General features: G+C 62.8%; 11 protein-coding genes across 11 annotated transcripts in view; 5 read left to right on the forward strand and 6 right to left on the reverse strand.

Moving 5' to 3' along the window:
• Positions 1–973, reverse strand: part of MICPUN_108802 (predicted protein) — a 2104-nt gene extending 1131 nt beyond the window's left edge. The window contains exon 1 of the mRNA XM_002508222.1: positions 1–973. This exon is cut by the window's left edge and continues 1131 nt beyond it. Coding sequence (XP_002508268.1) covers positions 1–652 — 652 coding nt within the window. The 5' untranslated portion in view covers positions 653–973.
• A 2066-nt stretch (positions 974–3039) lies between these two features.
• Positions 3040–4520, forward strand: MICPUN_108803 (predicted protein). The gene has a single exon (XM_002507934.1). The coding sequence runs from the start codon at positions 3112–3114 to the stop codon at positions 4315–4317; it is 1206 nt and encodes a 401-aa protein (XP_002507980.1). The 5' UTR covers positions 3040–3111; the 3' UTR covers positions 4318–4520.
• Positions 4521–4741: 221 nt separating this feature from the next.
• Positions 4742–5299, reverse strand: MICPUN_101968 (predicted protein; the record flags this gene model as incomplete). The annotated part of the gene is made up of 1 exon (XM_002508223.1): positions 4742–5299. The coding sequence occupies one exon, from the start codon at positions 5297–5299 to the stop codon at positions 4742–4744; it is 558 nt and encodes a 185-aa protein (XP_002508269.1).
• Positions 5300–5323: 24 nt separating this feature from the next.
• Positions 5324–7186, forward strand: MICPUN_60838 (predicted protein; the record flags this gene model as incomplete). Its single annotated transcript, XM_002507935.1, has 3 exons — positions 5324–5659; positions 5787–7037; positions 7118–7186. 3 exons carry the CDS (start codon positions 5324–5326, stop codon positions 7184–7186), a joined length of 1656 nt encoding a protein of 551 aa, XP_002507981.1.
• Positions 7187–7270: 84 nt separating this feature from the next.
• Positions 7271–9508, reverse strand: MICPUN_105962 (predicted protein; the record flags this gene model as incomplete). The annotated part of the gene is made up of 2 exons (XM_002508224.1): positions 7271–9011; positions 9293–9508. 2 exons carry the CDS (start codon positions 9506–9508, stop codon positions 7431–7433), a joined length of 1797 nt encoding a protein of 598 aa, XP_002508270.1. The 3' UTR covers positions 7271–7430.
• Positions 9509–10166: 658 nt separating this feature from the next.
• On the reverse strand, positions 10167–11256 carry MICPUN_60840 (predicted protein; the record flags this gene model as incomplete). Its single annotated transcript, XM_002508225.1, has 2 exons — positions 10167–10843; positions 10953–11256. 2 exons carry the CDS (start codon positions 11254–11256, stop codon positions 10167–10169), a joined length of 981 nt encoding a protein of 326 aa, XP_002508271.1.
• Positions 11257–11461: 205 nt separating this feature from the next.
• On the forward strand, positions 11462–12820 carry MICPUN_60841 (predicted protein; the record flags this gene model as incomplete). Its single annotated transcript, XM_002507936.1, has 1 exon — positions 11462–12820. The coding sequence occupies one exon, from the start codon at positions 11462–11464 to the stop codon at positions 12818–12820; it is 1359 nt and encodes a 452-aa protein (XP_002507982.1).
• Positions 12821–13101: 281 nt separating this feature from the next.
• On the forward strand, positions 13102–14910 carry MICPUN_60842 (galactosyltransferase; the record flags this gene model as incomplete). The annotated part of the gene is made up of 1 exon (XM_002507937.1): positions 13102–14910. One exon carries the CDS (start codon positions 13102–13104, stop codon positions 14908–14910), a length of 1809 nt encoding a protein of 602 aa, XP_002507983.1.
• Positions 14911–14998: 88 nt separating this feature from the next.
• Positions 14999–15577, reverse strand: MICPUN_84118 (hypothetical protein; the record flags this gene model as incomplete). The annotated part of the gene is made up of 1 exon (XM_002508226.1): positions 14999–15577. One exon carries the CDS (start codon positions 15575–15577, stop codon positions 14999–15001), a length of 579 nt encoding a protein of 192 aa, XP_002508272.1.
• Positions 15578–15774: 197 nt separating this feature from the next.
• Positions 15775–16900, forward strand: MICPUN_60844 (cyclophilin-type peptidyl-prolyl cis-trans isomerase; the record flags this gene model as incomplete). Its single annotated transcript, XM_002507938.1, has 1 exon — positions 15775–16900. The coding sequence occupies exon 1, from the start codon at positions 15815–15817 to the stop codon at positions 16898–16900; it is 1086 nt and encodes a 361-aa protein (XP_002507984.1). The 5' UTR covers positions 15775–15814.
• A 186-nt stretch (positions 16901–17086) lies between these two features.
• Positions 17087–17500, reverse strand: part of MICPUN_97779 (Cwf15/Cwc15 cell cycle control family protein) — a gene marked incomplete at both ends in the record, with an annotated part of 835 nt that continues 421 nt past the window's right edge. Inside the window, one exon of the mRNA XM_002508227.1 lies at positions 17087–17500. This exon is cut by the window's right edge and continues 145 nt beyond it. Within this exon, the coding sequence (XP_002508273.1) occupies positions 17087–17500 (414 nt within the window).

Genomic DNA, 17500 nt, shown 5'->3' on the forward strand with positions numbered 1-17500 from the left:
GAACGGGAGGGGCATCGCAGGACAGGGCCTGGTACTTCTCGTAGCCAGAGGTGAAACCGATGGCGGCCTCGCTGGAGCGGTCGATGCCGAAGTCGAGGTTCTCAGCCTTGTGGACGTAGCCGAAGGGAGGCGCGGCGTCCTCACCGTAGCACGCCGTGAGAGGGCCCTCGGGCACGGTCGCGGGCGCGGGAACGGGCTTGGGCACAGGCACGGGAGCGGGGCCGGGGCAGTCGGTGACGGTGACGTCGAAGAAGTCCGGGTAGGTGTAGCCGCCGAGCCAGTTGGACTTGCTGATGCGCGCGGGGCAGTCGCCCTTGTGCATGGGGGTGTTGACGACGGTGGACTGAGTCTGGGAACCGCGGCTGTTGCCGATGTTCACCCTGGAGTCGCCGCACATGAACTGCAGGTTCATGCCCCAGCCGTGGCCGTCGAGGCCGCTGGGGTCCATGCGCTTGACGGTGACGGTGCGACCGGTGCACTCGGGGCCGACAGGGGCGGGGGCGGGTACCGGAGCGGGCTTCGGGGCCCGAAGCCTCTGGCGGGCCCCTCTGTTTCTGAGTCCCCTCCAGAACGCGGAGAACGCATCGGCCTCGCAGGGGGCGAGCGCGAGGAACACGACAAGCAGGATGAGGATCCTGGATGTTTTGGCCATCTGTACTAAAAGTTAGATTGGGTGGGGCGATACTCAGTCGATCGGAACGGTATGAGCCTCGAGGGCGCCCGAACTCTCGGTGGTGGTTTTCCACTCCCGATCTTCGGAAGTGGTCGCGAGTGGGTTGGGAATATTGGGTCACGTCGCGAGTCGCGCGCCGCCGGCGGTTGGCGCTGCGGCGCGAGGGGGTCTGCGGACTCACCTTCAAAGTTCTGCGAGACGGTGACTTGGATCTGCGGCTTGCGCTGCAGAGAGTAGCGCACCGCGAGGGTAGCCGGAGTTGTTTAATCTTCAGTGTAATACAGAAAAACGTTCCGAGATACCTGTACGCACGATACAGCTAGTAGACTAAAGGTACGTGGTTCGACATGCGGTTTTGGTCCGTGAACCAAAAAAAGTCAACTTTTCCGTGTTGAACTCGACCGAAACGCCCACGTTTTGCTGTTACGACGCGCGATTGCAGACGTGGATTCCGTCTCGGCGTATTCGATGAAATTCGGGTGTTCAACGCCATAAAAAACACATTTTCCCAGACTGCAAACTCATGCGTTTCACGCGTTGAGAGGGGATGTTGAGACTGTCATGAATAATTCGGCCCGCGACGAACACCCCCTTTCTACCCGTGAGAACGTATGAGAGGCGGTCTGGGGAAATTGTTTAAATCGGCGTTGGAACACCCGAATTTCATCGAGCACGCGGAACCAACACCCATATTTCGGAGTACTACGTAAACAACGCTCGGTTCAACACGTGATGATTACGACGGCGGACCGCTCGTTCTGTTCATTGTTCGCGTCGCGCCGCCTCCCGGAGAGTCGATCGCACGTGCACAACAGCCCTCGCTCCGGTTCTCGCGCGTCTACACAGGCCTGCGTCTCCAACGGTCGTCAAGCGCTGAAAGCTCTCGACATCCACCGGAACTCAACACCTCCTCCACGGGAAAGATGTCACTCAACGAGCGCCTCATCCCGATCGTCGAGGACGGCGCCAGCTACGGCGCCGCGCCCTCTCTTCAGAAGGCCAAGACCGAGAAGAAGAGCGTCCTCACCACCGGTCGCGTCCTCGCCGCGGTCGCTGGCGTCGCTGGCGTCGCTGGCGTCGCCGCCCTGAGCTCGAACTCCGCCTTGTACCCCGGGGGCCTCCTCGGCAAATCCAAGGACTTCGAGCACGTCCTCCATCGCCAGTCCAAGGCGTTCAAGGGTCTCGCCGCCTCCCGCCAGGAGGGTATCAGGATGATGGCCGAGCTCACCGTTCGCCCCATCGTCAACCCCGGCCAGCCCGCTCACCTCGGCGCGTCCGAGTACGAGAAGTGCGTCGATTTCAACTCCAAGCCCGCAGTCTACTCCAAGACTGACGCCGGCGAGGTCCGCCTCGACCTCATCTATCAGAACACCCGCGAGGTTGCCACGCCCGTGACTGCCTACGCGGATTCCGAGCGCGCCGTCAACGCCATCACTTGCAAGGAAGCCCCCAAGAGCACCTTCCAGGAGATCGGCGCGTGCACCGCGGACAAGTCCTTCTGCGACTCCAACTGCTACATGCCTGTTCCCGGCAACTGCGCCGCGGGTGCCAAGGAATTCGGCTCGTGCACCCCCACCGTCACCTCCGTGTGCGGTTCCATCTCCGACACCTCCGCGGGCTGCCAGAAGGTCTCCTCCGAGGTCGTCACCAAGGAGGGTCAGTACAACAACATGCAGCCCGGCGTCGCCCCCTGCGACGCCGCCCCCAAGGCTGACGCCGTCGCTGCGCAGGGCAAGTACAAGGAGGCCTACAACGAGTGGGTCAACGCCGTCAACGACGCCACTGAGGTCTGCACCGTCGGTCACGCCCTCTGGGTCCACAACTCCGGCATGTACGAGAAGCACTACGACGAGCTCGTCGAGGTCACCGCGGATCTCCAGGCCATGTGCGACCAGTCCTCTGGGGAGAACGCCTTCGACTTTGACAAGGCTCTCGCCGAGGCGAAGAAGGACAACATCCCCACTGTTCGCCGTAAGCTCGTGTGGTGGCAGCAGCTGTGCGAGCCGACCATCGAGTCGCTCAAGGTTCTCACCGCGAGCCTCGAGATCGTCTCCCCCCAGCTCCAGTGCTTCGCCGAGACCTGCGTTGCGAAGCGTGCCGCTGAGGTTGCCGCCTTCACCAAGCTCGGCAGCTCCTACACCGCGTACAAGGGTGCCTACGACTCTTACGACGCTAAGGCCACCGCCTACAACACCGCTGTCGACGACAAGATCGCTCAAAAGGAGGCGGTGATCGCCGCGTACACCGCGTTCCACCCCACTAAGAACGAGGCTGCCCTCACCTACAACAAGGATGTCGCTGCGTTCACCCGTTTCGACACTGGTGCCGACAAGGGCCACTGCGGCCTCTCCGACTGCCAGATCAAGGCTGTGTGCTCCACCCAGATCACCTCCAAGTTCGACAGGTTCATCAAGTCCGACACGTGCTCCGCGGTCCCCATGTCTGCGGACAAGATTTGCTCTGACGGTCCCGTCGTGGAGCCCGTTGTCGACAAGGGCCCCGAGTGCTCCGGCCGCACCGTCACCGTCAAGCGCATGGACCGCGCCGGCCTCGATGGCCACGGCTGGGGCATGAACCTGCAGTTCATGTGCGGCGACTCCAAGGTGAGCATCGGCAACAGCCGCGGCTCCCAGACTCAGTCCACCGTCGTCAACACCCCCATGCACAAGGGCGACTGCGTCGCGCGCATTGACAAGTCCAACTGGCTCGGCGGCTACACCTACCCGGACTTCTTCGACGTCACCGTCGGCGAGTGCCCTCCTCCTCCCTCCCCGCCCGCCCCCGTCGTCGACAAGGGCCCCGAGTGCTCCGGCCGCACCGTCACAGTCAAGCGCATGGACCCCGCTGGCCGCGATGGCCACGGCTGGGGCATGAACCTGCAGTTCATGTGCGGCGACTCCAAGGTGAGCATCGGCAACAGCCGCGGTTCCCAGACTCAGTCCACCGTCGTCAACACCCCCATGTACAAGGGCGACTGCGCCGCGCGCATCAACAAGTCCAACTGGCTCGGCGGCTACAGGTACCAGGATTACTTCGACGTCACCGTCGGCGAGTGCCCTCCTCCTCCCTCCCCGCCCGCCCCCGTCCCCGTCGAGCCTACGTGCTCCAGGGCCGTCACTGCTCGCCGCCTCGACGCCAACCACGGCTGGGGCATGAACCTCAGGATCAAGTGCGGCACCGACACCGTCACCATCGGTAACTCCGACCGCCAGACCAAGACCGTCTACTCCAACGCGGGCATCAAGGGCTGCCCCTCCAATGTCGACAGGAACAGCTGGGTCGGCGGCGACCGCTACGGCGACCGCTTTGACATCACCATGGGCCCTTGCCAGCCCGAGCAGACCGTCCAGTGCCGCCGCACCGTCACCGCCACCCGACTGGACGCTAACCACGGCTGGGGCATGAACCTTCGCTTCCGCTGCGGCGGCCAGGTTGTCTCCATTGGCAGCTCCGGTTCCCGCTCCAGGTCCACCACCACCAGTTTCACCATGTCCGACGGCCAGTGCCCCGGCGAGGTCAACAGGAACAACTGGGAGGGCCACGACAGGTACGGCGACAGGTTCGCCATCAAGGTCTCCGGCTGCGTCGGTGCCGCCCTCGGCGATGCCCAGAAGTACGACCACGAAGACAAGCTCATCCAGTAAATGGATCAGCAAGCAAGTGCTCATCAAGTAAATCTCGCCGCACAGTGTGAGACCCCGAGCCATTCTCAGACAAAGAGACGCGCGCACTCTCGTTTCGCCTTTTACGAACGTGAGACGCTCGATGCGCTCTTCTGTTCAATTATGCACGTATCGAAACGAGGACCCCTTCGTATTTGAAATAACAAAACGAGACGTTCCTCGACAGGACCCCGCTTCTGGCTGAACTGAAGTCGTCCGGATTCCCGCCAGAAACCGGGACAGCCTCGCCAAACCCCTCCACCGGCAGCAGCCCACGCCGCCTCCCCTCTCTTCGCCCTCCTCCTGATCAACAACCCCATGCCGCGCAACCTAGCATCTGGCACTCCAGCGCCAACCTCCGATGCGTCCACTTCTCGCCCCCCCCATCGCGCGTCCGCGGCCTGGTTCACGCCGGCCTCCCAGCCACGCAACACAGGTTGATGCAGTACCTGTTCCCCTTGCCGTCGGGGAGGTTGTGCCCCAGGTGGGTCCCCGCCAGCGACACCGTTTCGCCTCCCTCGAGCACGCGGACGTTCTCCCACACCACCTCCTCGTCCCTGAACGACGGCCAGCCGTGCGCCTTGGACTCCCTCACGAACTCGTCAAAGCTCCTGCCTCGGGGGGCGACGAACAGGGGCTTGCCGCTGACGCTGTCGTAGTACGTCGTCTCGCCGTCGCTGGCCACCTCGTCCAGGAAATTGGTCGTCCGGAAGTAGCCGCTGTGCTCCGCATAGTGCCTGTTTCGCGTGCAGATGCGGTCGGCTGTGGACGCGTCCGCGCCCCACAGGAGATCCCCCTGCGGGGCACGTTCCGTGCTCCGCCCGTTCGCCCTCTGGCGCATTATGGACGGGTCGCCCAGCACGAGCGAGTCCATTTGGGCCGCGCGGGGGGATGCCCTAACAAACGCCACCACCGCGCTCACCGCGGCGAGGACGCCGACGAACCTCGCGGCCGGCGCTGGCATGACGACCGCGCGGAGTAATAATAAATGACCAGGGGGCAAAGGAGGGAGCGCACCGACACGTCACAAACGCCGTCGCCGCGGCTCGGACACGTGCCGCTCGAATTCACGAGCAGGATGCGTGTCTCGGTCTACTCCACGTCGGTGCACTCCACGTCGTGCCTCGGAGCGTACACGGCCGCGGCGCGTGATGCCCGTCGACTCCGCCACCGCCGCCTCGCCACCACCGTCTGTCGAAACAAGCGCGAGATCTCGAGCAAGCTGAACCTCGACCTCGACCTTGGTCAGGTTCTCGGCACGGTGAAGAGGAACGAGGGGCTGTATGACAACCTACCTCCCGGCAAGGTTGGCCTATTCGGCCTGGTGAGTTTCGAGTTTTCAAGGGCTCCAAAAGCCCCGCGGTTACGCGTCCCTGGCCCGCACCCCGCCTCCTCTTCCGGTAGCATGACGGTTTTCTCCCTCCCCATCCCCACCCCGTTATCGCGCGCAGAGGGAGACGTTCGCGTACCTGAATGACCCAAACAAGTTCATAAGGACTCGCGTAGAGAAGTACGGCCCTGTCTTCAAAACGGCGTTCTTCTTCAAGCCAGCGGTGGTGTTCGGCAGCCCCGAGGCCATCAGGGAGTTTAAGGATTTCGAGGGTGATCTCCCAGCGGATGCGGCGTTGCCCGAGACGTTCAGGGAACTCCACACGGAGTACGGCGCTCTCAGGATGAGCGGTGAGAGGCACAAAGCCACCAGGGCGAACTTCGGCAAGGTTCTCGGGCGATCTGCGCTCACGCATTACACCCCTATTCTAGCAAAGTTGACGAGGGATTTCGTGAAGGGGGAGCTGCTGGAGAAGCGAACCCTTCAGCCGGGGTACGACTGCCGCCAGTTTTGTCTGAAGGCGCTCTTTCAGCTCTTCCTCGGCACGGTCCCTCCCCAAGACATCATGGAGAAGATGTACTTTTACAACGAAGGGTTGCTTGCCCTCGGGAAGCTCTCTCCAGAGTTCACCGAAGGAAAGAAGGCGCTCGAGGATCTCCAGGAGTTTTGCCTCAAACATTTCCGCACCGTGCGCGCGCAGGGGAAGCTAGACGACCCCGAGTACTTCTTCCTGAAGCAGTACAGCCAGGCCACGGACGAAAACGGCGACCTCTTTACCGACGAGCGGGTGGCAGTCACGACGATTCTCATGATATGGGGAGCGTTCATTGAAGCGGCGGCGTCCATGGGACACACCACGTGGCTGCTCATGAGAAATCCAGACAAGGCGAAGAAGGTGCGCGCAGAGTGTCGCTCCAGCTTCTCCAGGGAGGAGCTCGACAGTGGGAAACTAACCCTCGACGACGTCTACACGAAGCTGACCTTCACCGAGTGCGCGATCAAGGAAGCTCTGAGAGTGATGCCGCAAACTGCTGGCGGGCTTCGCGTGAATCCGGAGACACGGACTCTTGCGGGGTTTACCGTACCCTCGGGATACGTCCTCACCGCGGATCCGAGAATCGCATTCTTGAACCCCGATTTCTTTCCAGACCCTGAGGACTACAGACCAGAGCGTTTCCTTCCGGCCGAAAATCCTGCGATCACCCCCGATAATTTCTTTCCGGGTGGCATGGGGCAGCACAAATGTCCTGGCATCTCGCTGTCCAATCTGATGGTGTCGATCTATCTACTTTACCTGTATTCGTGCTTTGACAAGTGGGAGCCCGACATGTCAGCCGAGGAGATGGATTCAGAAGATCCCCAATACATCCAGGTACTTTTGTTTTTTGTCATTATTTCTTCCATTTTGGCCTACCACCCCATGGTATTCTTACCCGCCCGCGTTTATTCCAGGTACCCATAGTTATTATAGACGACAGGTATCAGCTGAAACTCGAACGGAACTGGCAATACGAAATGTAACGACTTAAGAATCACAAGTAAATAGACCTTCGTCCGAGTGAACGCGCCGCATCCTTCACCTTCGTTTCGCGTGACGTTAGAATCTTTTTTTTCGAACACCGAGCTGTGCTTAACATTACAATCGGCATCTCTAAGAGTTTCAAGGGACAAAAACATGTTTACGCGATGAGCGAGCGCGTATGGGTGTCAATGGTCAGTTGACCCCCAAAAACGCGACAGGCCCTTTGCTTGAATCTTAATTTGTCTAGCGGCGGGACTCCTCGAGCTCGTCGACAACCGCCTGGACGACCTTCTCCTTCACCTTGTCCTTCATGGCCGCGTCGAGGAAGCCGGGGATACCAGACGCAGAAGCACCGTTCCTGCGGAGAGCCTCGGCGCGAGCGCGAGCCGCACGCTCCTCCGGCGAGAGCTGGGGAGGAGGAGGGCTGGGGGAGGGAGGAGGAGGAGGGGGGGAGGGGGGAGGGTTGCAGATCGCGTGCTTGGCACCGTCCGTGTCCTTGGCAGAGCAGGTGTCCACGTCGACGTACTCGTCGAAGTGCTTCTTCATCATCTCGTGGCAGAGAGTCTGGGTCTGGCACGGGTCGAGGAGGGGGTAGACGCCGGGGATCACCGGGCAGACGGGGTTCTCGGGGTCGAACGCCTCGTCAACCTTCTCGAACGCGGACACAACCTTGGTGTAGGACATGGCGATCTTGTCCTTGACGGGGTGGAAGGACTCGAAGGCGGCAATGGCGACGGCGAGGGCGGTCTCCTTGGCCTCAACCTTCTTGTTGTAGGCGTCAACCTCGGTGGTGTACGCGGAGTAGGCGATGGAGAACTTGTTGTGCGCGGCGACGAGAGCCTCGAACGCGTCAGCCTCGGCAGCCTTCTTCATCTGGCAAGTCTCGGCGAAGCACATGAGCTGGGGGGAGGCAATCTCAAGAGACTTGAGGAGCTCCTCGAGAGCCGCGATGGAGGGCTCGCAGAGCTGCTGCCACCAGACGAGCTTACGGCCCTTGTGGGGACCGGAAGAGGGCTTGAAGTAGGACTTGGACGCCTCGGCGACGGCCTCGGAGATGTCGAACTCCTCCTCGGGGTTGGAGGCGTTGCACAGAGCCTTGAGGTCGCCGATGGTGTTCTCCATGGCGTCGTAGTGAGCCTGGTAGAGGCCGAGGTTGTGGACCCAGAGGGCGTGGCCGATGGTGCACACCTCGGTGGCGTCGTTGACGGCGTTGACCCAGTCGACGTAGGCAGCCTCGTACTTCATCTGCGCGTAGGCAGCCTTGGCGAAGGGGGCATCGGCGTCGACGCGGCAGGGGGGAACACCCGGGGAGAGGGCATCGTACTCGTTGGTGACGTGCTGGAGCTCATCCTGCATGGTCTCGCACTCGTAGTGGAAGGTGGTGATGCCGTTGCAGATGGTACGGACGGAGGGCTCGCAAGCGCCGAAGGACTTGGTGGTGTAGTCGCAGTTGGCCGGGACGGGCATCTTGCAGGACTGGTCGCAGAAGTCGGTGCGGGACATGCAGAGCTCGGTGTCGAGGAACTTGCCGGGGGGAGTCACCTTGCAGGAGACGTCCGCGAGCAGGGTCTTGGAATCATTGTAGGCGGTGACCGCGGGGTAGTCCTCGCGGGACACGTCGAAGACGAGATCGCGGCGGATCTGGTCAGAGTCGGAGACGTTGTAGCCCTCGGAGGGCTTGGAGTCGTGCGCGACGCAGCGCTGGTACTCGGAGGCACCGAGCTGGGCGCGGGCGTTGGGCGCGAAGACGGGGCGGACAGGCATGGTGGAGAGCATCTTGATGCCCGCAGCCTTGGAAGCCTGGAGGGCCTCGTACTGCTTAGCCTGGAGATGGAGGGGGCGGGTTCGCGAGGTCAGAATTTGTGGTTTTGTGGTGCGGAAGGGGTGTTTCATATTTTTTCGGGGGGCGATCCGCCGGGAACCCGGTCGCCGACGGCGAGGTTGGGGATGATGGCGCGCGCGATTAACGCGATGCGATCAAAGATCGTGCCAATTATCGCCGATATCCTCGGCGTTTTGGCCGGATAGCGTCGGGGGGAGGCGACTAGCGCCTATCTCGGGTACGTAAAAATGGGGCTCGGAATCGAGGGTGTTGCGGGACTCACCTGAGCGTGCATGATCTGCTGGAAGGGGTTGCCGAGGGCAGCATCCGAGTTCATGCGAGAGCCGAAGCCCACGACGGCGATGAGGCCGAGCGCGGAGCAGGCGAGCGCGATGACGCGGTTGCGGGTGAAGGGGGAGGACTCCTTCTTGGCGGAAACCACCGCGGGGGTGGACCCGTAGCCGGATTCCTGGGTGGGAATGAGGGAGGAACGGCTCATCTTGACTTTTCGCAGAGTGGAAGCGCGCGCGCGTTCAACTGCTGACGAGGGCGTAGGACGTCGACCAACGAACTACGGAGGCTTCGAATGCGATGCGACGACCCTGGGGTGCGTGCTTCGTGTCCGAAGAGGAATGGAGTGCGTGCGCCTCACTCTCTAGCTTTTAATCCTTCTACGTAGTTTCTACGTACGGGATAGTAAATCTCGGATCCAGGTTACTCCGTATGGTAGTCAGTCAGCCCAAAAACGAAAAATCGCCCGGTGAATGTAACATCTTTTTCTTTTTCAGGAGTTCGACGCAAAGGGAAAAATCTGTAACCGTACGAGTTCTTTGTAAGGGTTTTAGACCGTCGTATGTGCACGATGCGAGCCGATGAGTAACCACCGGGCCGATGGTTTGGGTTGGGTTGGTTGGTTGGTTCGAAAACCGTGGTGTTACCTCCGCGGTCGGGTGCGGGTGGGTGGGTGTGGTGGTGGTGGGTGGAGTCAGCGAAATACTCGTCAGCGACATCATCGACATCGCTCAACGCGACGGCGCAAAGCTTCGACCTCGGAACCCGCCGGTCGACGCAGCAAAAAGCGGAGCGCGCAACGGCGTGACTGACGGTTGCGAACGAAAAACTCCCCATTCGGCGATCGATCGCTATTTCTATTTCGACTATGGTCCTAGGTCGTCGTCCAACGAGGCGACGATCCGCCTGTACAGTCTGTTCGATATCGAGCCCCACGGATCCGGGAGGAATCGTTCCTCCCGCGCCCCGTCACTCGAATTCCCGTCGCTCGACCCCCACCGCACCTCCCGCACCGGCTGCACCAGCCGAACCGCGTTGGTCAGGAACGCCTCCGTCCAGCAGTCCGCGTCGGACGCCAGCACCGGCTCCTCCCTCACCGGTAAACCCTCCGCCGCGCTCGCCCGAATCACGGCGTCGCGCGCCAGACCCGGGAGGACCGAGTCACGCGGCGCCGTCACCAACTCCACAGAGCTCTTCGCGTCGGCGACGCCGTGATACGGCATGTCCACCCGCGTTCGCGCCACGAAGAGGTTGGTCGTCAATCCCTCCAGCAGCGTCGTTCCGCCGTCCGGGGTGAGGATGATCTCGCCGATGCCGTCGGGAGCCATTCGCGTCTTGAGCTCGTCGTAGACGGCGCGAGTCGCCGGCCACGCGACGTCTTTGGCGTTTGGTCTCGTCTGGCGCAGCGCGGGCGCGGCGACGAGTACAGTCGTGGGTTCGCGGTCGAATCGTGGGAGCGGCGTCGCGTGCGCGTGCGTCGTCCACCCGCCGCCGTCGGATGCGCACACGGCGATGACGACCATGAGCTCTCCGCGGTCGGCGCCTGGAATTCGGGACGGGGACGGGGCGGGACGGTGAGTGAGGATTTTGGCACTCTTTGCGAACCGATCGTCAGCGCCGGATGCTGACGATGATGCCGCACTGGGGCGTACCTTCGTCGGGGGGACCGGCCACGTTTCGCTCGACGCACTCCGCGAGCACTCTTCGCACGGAAGGTTCGATGAGCGCCGCCACCTCGCCGTCCGACTCGAACGTCGTCGCCGTCAGCGTCGCGAGCGACGACCGGAGCCTGGCGACGTGCGAGCTCCACTGCGCCACCTTCGCGCCGCCCCCGCGCGTGCGGCCGGTGGTGTAAGCTCCGAGCTGGGGCAGGGTCTTGAGCCAGTCCGAGGGGCTCGCGGGGTGCGTTCCATCCACGGCGGTTCCATCGACGACGACCACGGGGGCGCCCGACATGGCCCTGGTCGTGGTCGCGTGCTCGCTCGTGGGGTGACCCGTTGAGCGTCTCGGCTGACTGAAAAGCCATACGAGCACCGACGACAGCGGAGTTTCCGAGATGCGTAAAATTCAAATCTCCCTCAAAACGCCCTTCGTAGATCTGAGGTGTGCCACACCTCGGGCATCGCGGACTCCCTGATAGAGCCTCACAGCAGTCAGCGATATGCCCGCGGACGAGAAGCACCTGTCCGCGCTCGACGCCCTGCTGGAGGAACCGGGCGCGACGGTCACCTATAAGTTCCTCGCGCGCCACCTCGACATCAGCGCCAACCTCGCCAAGAAGCTCCTCTTCGCGCACGTCTCTCGGAGCTCCGGCGCTTCCGTCGCGACGCACGTCGTCTCCGGGTGGGTCAAATCCGGCGACGTGCGCGCACACGTTGTGAGACTCGCGAGGGGCGTCGACGGGGAGGTCGAGGCCGCGCGCAAGGCCATGGACGAGGTCACCGGCGAGCACGTCTACTCGGTGTCGAAAGCCTCGTCCGATCACCCCGCGCTCACCGCCGTGCCCGCGTCCAGTGTCAAGCAGACGGACGAGCTCTTCGACGCGCCCCCGGAGACTCCCAACGCGCTGCGCGATAATAGACACAGCGCGGTGGCGTGCGCGCTGGTCAAGCGCGCCGAGGGTCCCGCGAGGAGGGTCACCGAGAAGCCCTCGCCGCCCGCGGCACCTGCGCCTGCGGCCAAGTCGGCCTCCGCCGCGGTCAAGACCGAACCGAAGAAGACCGAGGCGAAGGGTCCCGGCCCGTTCGCCGGGTTCAAGCCCGTCGCAAAGTCGGACGTCAAGCCCGAGCCGAGGCCCGCGGCGGCCAAGCCCGCGGCCAAGCCAACCGGCGGCGGCAGGGGTGCGATGGCCGCGATGTTCGCGAAGGCTCCCCCCAAGAAAGCCGCCGCGCCCGCTCCCCCGCCCCCCGCGCCGAAGGAGGACGAGGACATGAGTGACGAGGACGGGGAGGATGACGAGGAGGAGGAGGTCATGGAGGTGCCCAGACACAGGCGGCGCGTGTTGATGGAGGACAGCGACGACGACGACGTCGAGCCCGCCGAGGCGGCGCCAGAGCCCGAGCCCGAGCCCGAGCCCGAGAAGAAGACGAAGGCGGCCAAGCGCAAGTCCACCGAACCCGTCGCCGCCGAGGAACCCTCGAAGGATGAGCCCAAACCTTCCCCCGCGAAGAAGCCGTCCCCCGCGAAGAAGCCGTCCCCCGCGAAGAACCAAATGGACAAGTTTGTGACTGCGCCGACCCCGGCGTCGGCGGCTGCGTCTGGCAAGAAGACCAAGAAAGTGGTGACCGTGATGGACGAGGAGACCGGGGAGGAGTTTACAAAGACCATCTGGGTGGACGAGGCTGGAAACGAGGTTCCGGAGGGCGGGGTGGGCGTCGCCGCCCCTGCGCCGGCCCAGACGTTGATGGATAAGTCCAACAAGTCGTCGCCGAAGAAGAAGGCGAAGTCGCCTGTGAAACCCAAACCCGCCGCAAAGCCGGCGGCGAAGGGGGGCATCGCCGGTTTTTTCAAGAAGGCGTGAATAGATGATTAAGCTCGAACACTATGCGATCATCCCCAAGGTGAAGCCCCCCGACGGGGTGCTTTCCGATTGCCGAACAGTAAACGATCGTCTAACAGCAAAATGGCTCAAATAGACGAACTTTTCGTTTCCGTATGGGCAAACAGAGAAAATGAACCTTGATTTTTTGGCTCTTGTCGGTTCGCTGGCGAAACGTCGGCGGGGTTGGGAAATAACACCCCTACCGCGGCGAACCATTTCATAGGAGACGCGCGTTGGGAGGAAGGACACGCGCGCCCGTCATGGCGAGGGGCGCGACCGAGACCTCGGCGCTGCTCGGGCGACCGAGCAGTGCGCGGGGGACCGGGCTCGCGGTTTCATCGTCGGCGGCGTTCGACGACGCGCCGGGGGACGTCGAGGGGGGCTTCGCTCCGGACGCGCGACCTTCCCAACATCCGCAACATCTTCGGACGAAGGGTCGCGGCCTTCTCGCGCGGGCCGTGGCGGGCGCGGCGCTGGTGGTGGCGTGCGTCGCGCTCGCGGGGTTCGGAGCATCGCGGTACACCGTGTGGAGACTGGGCGACGAGCCGGTCGCGGGCCTCGCCGCGTCCGCCGCGACGGCGCCGCAGACCAAGCCCCGGCTGCTCGTCGCGGTCATCTCCTGGCAGGGCGGGTTCGACGACACGGACGCGCAGGAGCGGACGTGGCTGCCGCTGCTGAAGGATTCCTCGCCGGACATAGAGGTTGACTACCGAGTGTTCATCGGTAGGGATCCCGAGCCGACGGGCGAGGGCGAGGAGACGGAGATACCCGCGGAGGCGTACAGGAGGCGGCGGATGCTGCGCTTCGAAGGCGAGCAGACGCGGCGCGGTCCCAGGGTTGAGAACAAGGCTGAGATCTCGCCATCCGCCGGCGCGGGGGGCGTGGCCGGGGTCGGGGGCGGCGCGGGGGGCGGCGGGGCGGTCGCGGCGACGACGTCGAACGTCGACGGCGCGGGGGCCACCTCGTTCGAGTTCGATTTCCAGCCCATGGACGATCCGTTCGCCCAGGCGGACGACAACCCGCGCCGGGCTTCGCAGCTCCTGGAAAACTACGCGAGCGACGAGACTGTCATCTACAAGGAACAGCAGACGGCAAACGACACCCCGCTAACCCGGACGGGACTGACCCCGGCGGACCACGTGGTTAAGCTCGACGTGGATGACACCTACGAGGGTCTGCCTTCGAAGGTGGTCGCCGCGATCCTGTGGGGCACCGCGAACGATTACGACTACTTCTTCAAAGTCGACAGCGACGTGTTCATGATGCCGACAAAGTTCATGGCGTTTCTCAAGCGCAACGCCATCGACAAGGGCGTGGACTGGATGGGCAGCGAGAACAAGATGCGGGAGACGGACGAGAACCCGAGCGGGTGGAAGTGCTCACTGTCTAGGGTGTGGCATTTCGGTAAGTGCAGCAGGCCGGAGCTGAACTCGATGCCGTACGAGGGGGTGAACCCGATTTCCGTGGACGGCGGCCACGGGTACTTTCTCAGCAAGCGCGCCATGCGCGGCGTCACCGAGTACGTCGACGCGATGTACGACCTGATGGAGAAGAATAAGTACGTGAACATCTACGAAGACCAGATGGTGAGCCACATTCTGATCAACCAGGGGTTTCTGCCCGTCGATTTCACCGGCGTAGACGTGTTCAACGTCCCCGGGATCACGCAGCTCGCGGCTCAAAACTCGTGCACGCTCATGACGGGCCCGATCGGCCCGGCGGTTGGCGAGAACCTGAACAAGATGGCCAACCTGCGCATGTCGACCGGGATCAACATGTACGAGACGATATTCGGGTTCACGCCCATGAGCATCGACGAGCGCATGCTACCCAGGTCGCTTCTCGAGGTTGGCATCCAGCCGTACGTCACGCGGGAGGATATGCTCCTCAAGTTTGGGTACTGGCAGCGGCGGATGGAGAACGAGGCGGACTCCATGCGCAACGAGGCGGAGGAACTCGGGGTGAAGCTTCCCGCGGACGATGCGGAAGATACGACTACATACGAGACGAAGGGAGAAGGGGGCACCGAACCGGTTTCGGAGGCACCCGCGGCGGAGACGAAGGTCTAAATTCTCAATTTTTTTCGGGGGGTCTTAGCTAAACCCCCCGTGCGCTTTCGACGGCGCGAAACATCGAATAAGATACACGTTTTACGTTTCAATCCTGCTCGGTGCTCGCCACGAGCGCCCTGAATCTCGCCGCGGATTGCTCCATCTCGTACCACTGGTCCTTGCCGTGAACCACGTCGGATTCTCCCACCATCTTCCATCCGGCGCCTTCGTAAAAACCAATCAGGTTGCGCTTGCACAGCAGCAACACGCGCTCCACCTGCGGCGTGGCGGTCGTTATCCACCGCATGTACGCCTTGAGCGTCTTAGTCCCGATCTGTTTCCTCCTGTGGCCGCCCTCGGTGACCACGCTGTGAATGCACAGGGTGTCGCCGTCTGCGTCGTGCGTGGACATGGACTCGTGCGTCAGGGTCTCGCCCTTGATGAGGGTGCCGCACACGTACGACACGATCTCGTCCGCGCCGCCCGGGCCGCTGCCGGCGGAACATCCCACGAGGAAGTAATCGCCCGCGTTCTCGACCCTGTACCGAAGGTTCTCCGGTGACGCTGCCTCGTCGGGCGGGTAGGAATTGGACTCGATCTCTGCAATCACCGTGAGGTCATCACCCGTCGCCGGCCTGTAAAACAACGTCTCGGGCTCGAGGGGGGTGAACTCTCGATGATCCATGGCGCTTCGGGGTTTGAGATGGGCTCGGTGATGGGAAGATGCCTCGGCAGTGCGATGCGCGCGGATCGGAGTCGCCGCACGGAGGACCGCGGCAAGCATCAGTGGCAAAAAGTTCCGTCCTTTCGTTAAAAAAGCTGAAGGGGTTTTATCTGCTCGATCCAATCGTGAGTGAGATCCACACTCTCCGACGGCGCATCCGCATCCGTCACACAATTTAAAGACACTTCCGAGACTATCATGCAGTCCGTACTCGCCGCCGGCCGCGCCCTCGCGCGCCCCGCCGCCCGCCTCGGCTCCAGGAGCTTCGTCGCGCCCCGCGCCGCCTCTCTCAGGGCGCCCGTGACGATTCCCCGTGCTCCCGCGCGCTGCTTTTCGGCCTCCGCCGAGCAGGTGGTCGAGAAGGGCGACAAGGTGTCCATCCACTATGTCGGCACCCTAGATGACGGCGAGCAGTTCGACTCCTCCCGCGAGCGCGGCGAGCCCATCTCCTTCACCGTAGGAGGTGGCATGATGATCCCGGGCTTCGACAAGGGCGTCGTGGGACTCAAGGTGGGTGACAAGAAAGACCTCAAGCTCTCCCCGGATGACGCGTACGGCGAGGTCAACCCCGCGAACGTCATGAAGGTCCCCAAGCAAGAGGTCGTCGGCGCCGTCGGCGAGGAGTACACCGTCGTGGGCTCCAAGCTCATGGTCGGCCAGGGCATGACCGCGACCATCTCCGAGGTCGGCGACGACGAGGTGACCCTCGACATGAACCACCCCCTCGCGGGCAAGACGCTCAACTTCGACATCGAGGTCATGGACATCGAACGCATCGAGGTCAAGCACAGGGATAAGTTCAAGTGCTTCTTCGACATCGAGATCGGCGGCGAGCCCGCTGGTAAGATCGTCATGGAGCTCCGCGGCGACGTCGTGCCCAAGACGTGCGAGAACTTCCGCGCGCTGTGCACCATGGAGAAGGGTTTCGGCTACAAGGGGTCGCCCTTCCACCGCGTGATCCCCGGGTTCATGTGCCAGGGCGGCGACTTTACCAACCGCAACGGTACCGGAGGTAAGTCCATCTTCGGCGCCAAGTTCGAGGACGAGAACTTCGTCCTGAAGCACGAGGGCGAGGGCATCCTCTCCATGGCCAACGCCGGCCCCGGCACCAACGGGTCGCAGTTCTTCCTCTGCACCGCGGAAACCGCCTGGCTCGACGGGAAGCACGTCGTCTTCGGCAAGGTCGTCGAGGGCATGGACGTCGTGAAGGCGGTCGAGGAGGTCGGATCCCAGAGCGGCAAGACATCCAAGGAGGTTTTGGTAGTCGACTCTGGCGAGATGTGAGCAACCGGGAAGTCTTCACGCCCCCCCCCGCGCTCGCGCGCCGCAGCTGCCGTCTCGCGAGTTTACGATATCATTCGCGCGAAAACTGCGCGACAGACCGAATTGTTGATAGCCTTTAATACAATGCCGCATCGCTATTTGATCATTCATCGCCGCATCGCCGGCCACGGGGCATCGTCGTCGTCGTCACTTTATGTATTTGTTAAGGAAGCGACGATGAAAGTCCGAGCGAATCGTGTCGTTGACGAAGCGTTTGGCGTGTTTGGGCTCCCCTCTCGTCTGGTTCCTGAACACGACATCGTCGTCCCATCGCCTCTTCACCGAGAAGTCATACTCTGATTCTTCTGAACCTAAGTTCAGCAGCGGGTTACCGGTCGCGAGCTCCTCAGCTCGTTCCATGGCCTCCGCCTCACGCGCCTCTGCGTCGCGCCGCGCTGTTTCCTCGGCTCGATCCTTCTTGATTCTCTCGAGCTCGGCGAGGAGCGCTTGGGTGTCGTCCTCGTCGTCATCGCTGTCGCTTTCGCTGCCCGACGCGTCGTCGCTGTCGCTGTCATCGGCGTCGAGCGCCTTTGGGACAAATCGCGGGCCCGCATCGGTGTC

The sequence above is a fragment of the Micromonas commoda genome, chromosome 8 (assembly GCF_000090985.2).
Source record: "Micromonas commoda chromosome 8, complete sequence".
NCBI classification, from domain to species: Eukaryota; Viridiplantae; Chlorophyta; class Mamiellophyceae; order Mamiellales; family Mamiellaceae; genus Micromonas; species Micromonas commoda.

Bases quoted from the DNA above. Each gene is read 5' to 3' on its own strand.
- MICPUN_108803 (XM_002507934.1), top strand. From the start codon at position 3,112: ATGTCTGCGGACAAGATTTGCTCTGACGGTCCCGTCGTGGAGCCCGTT.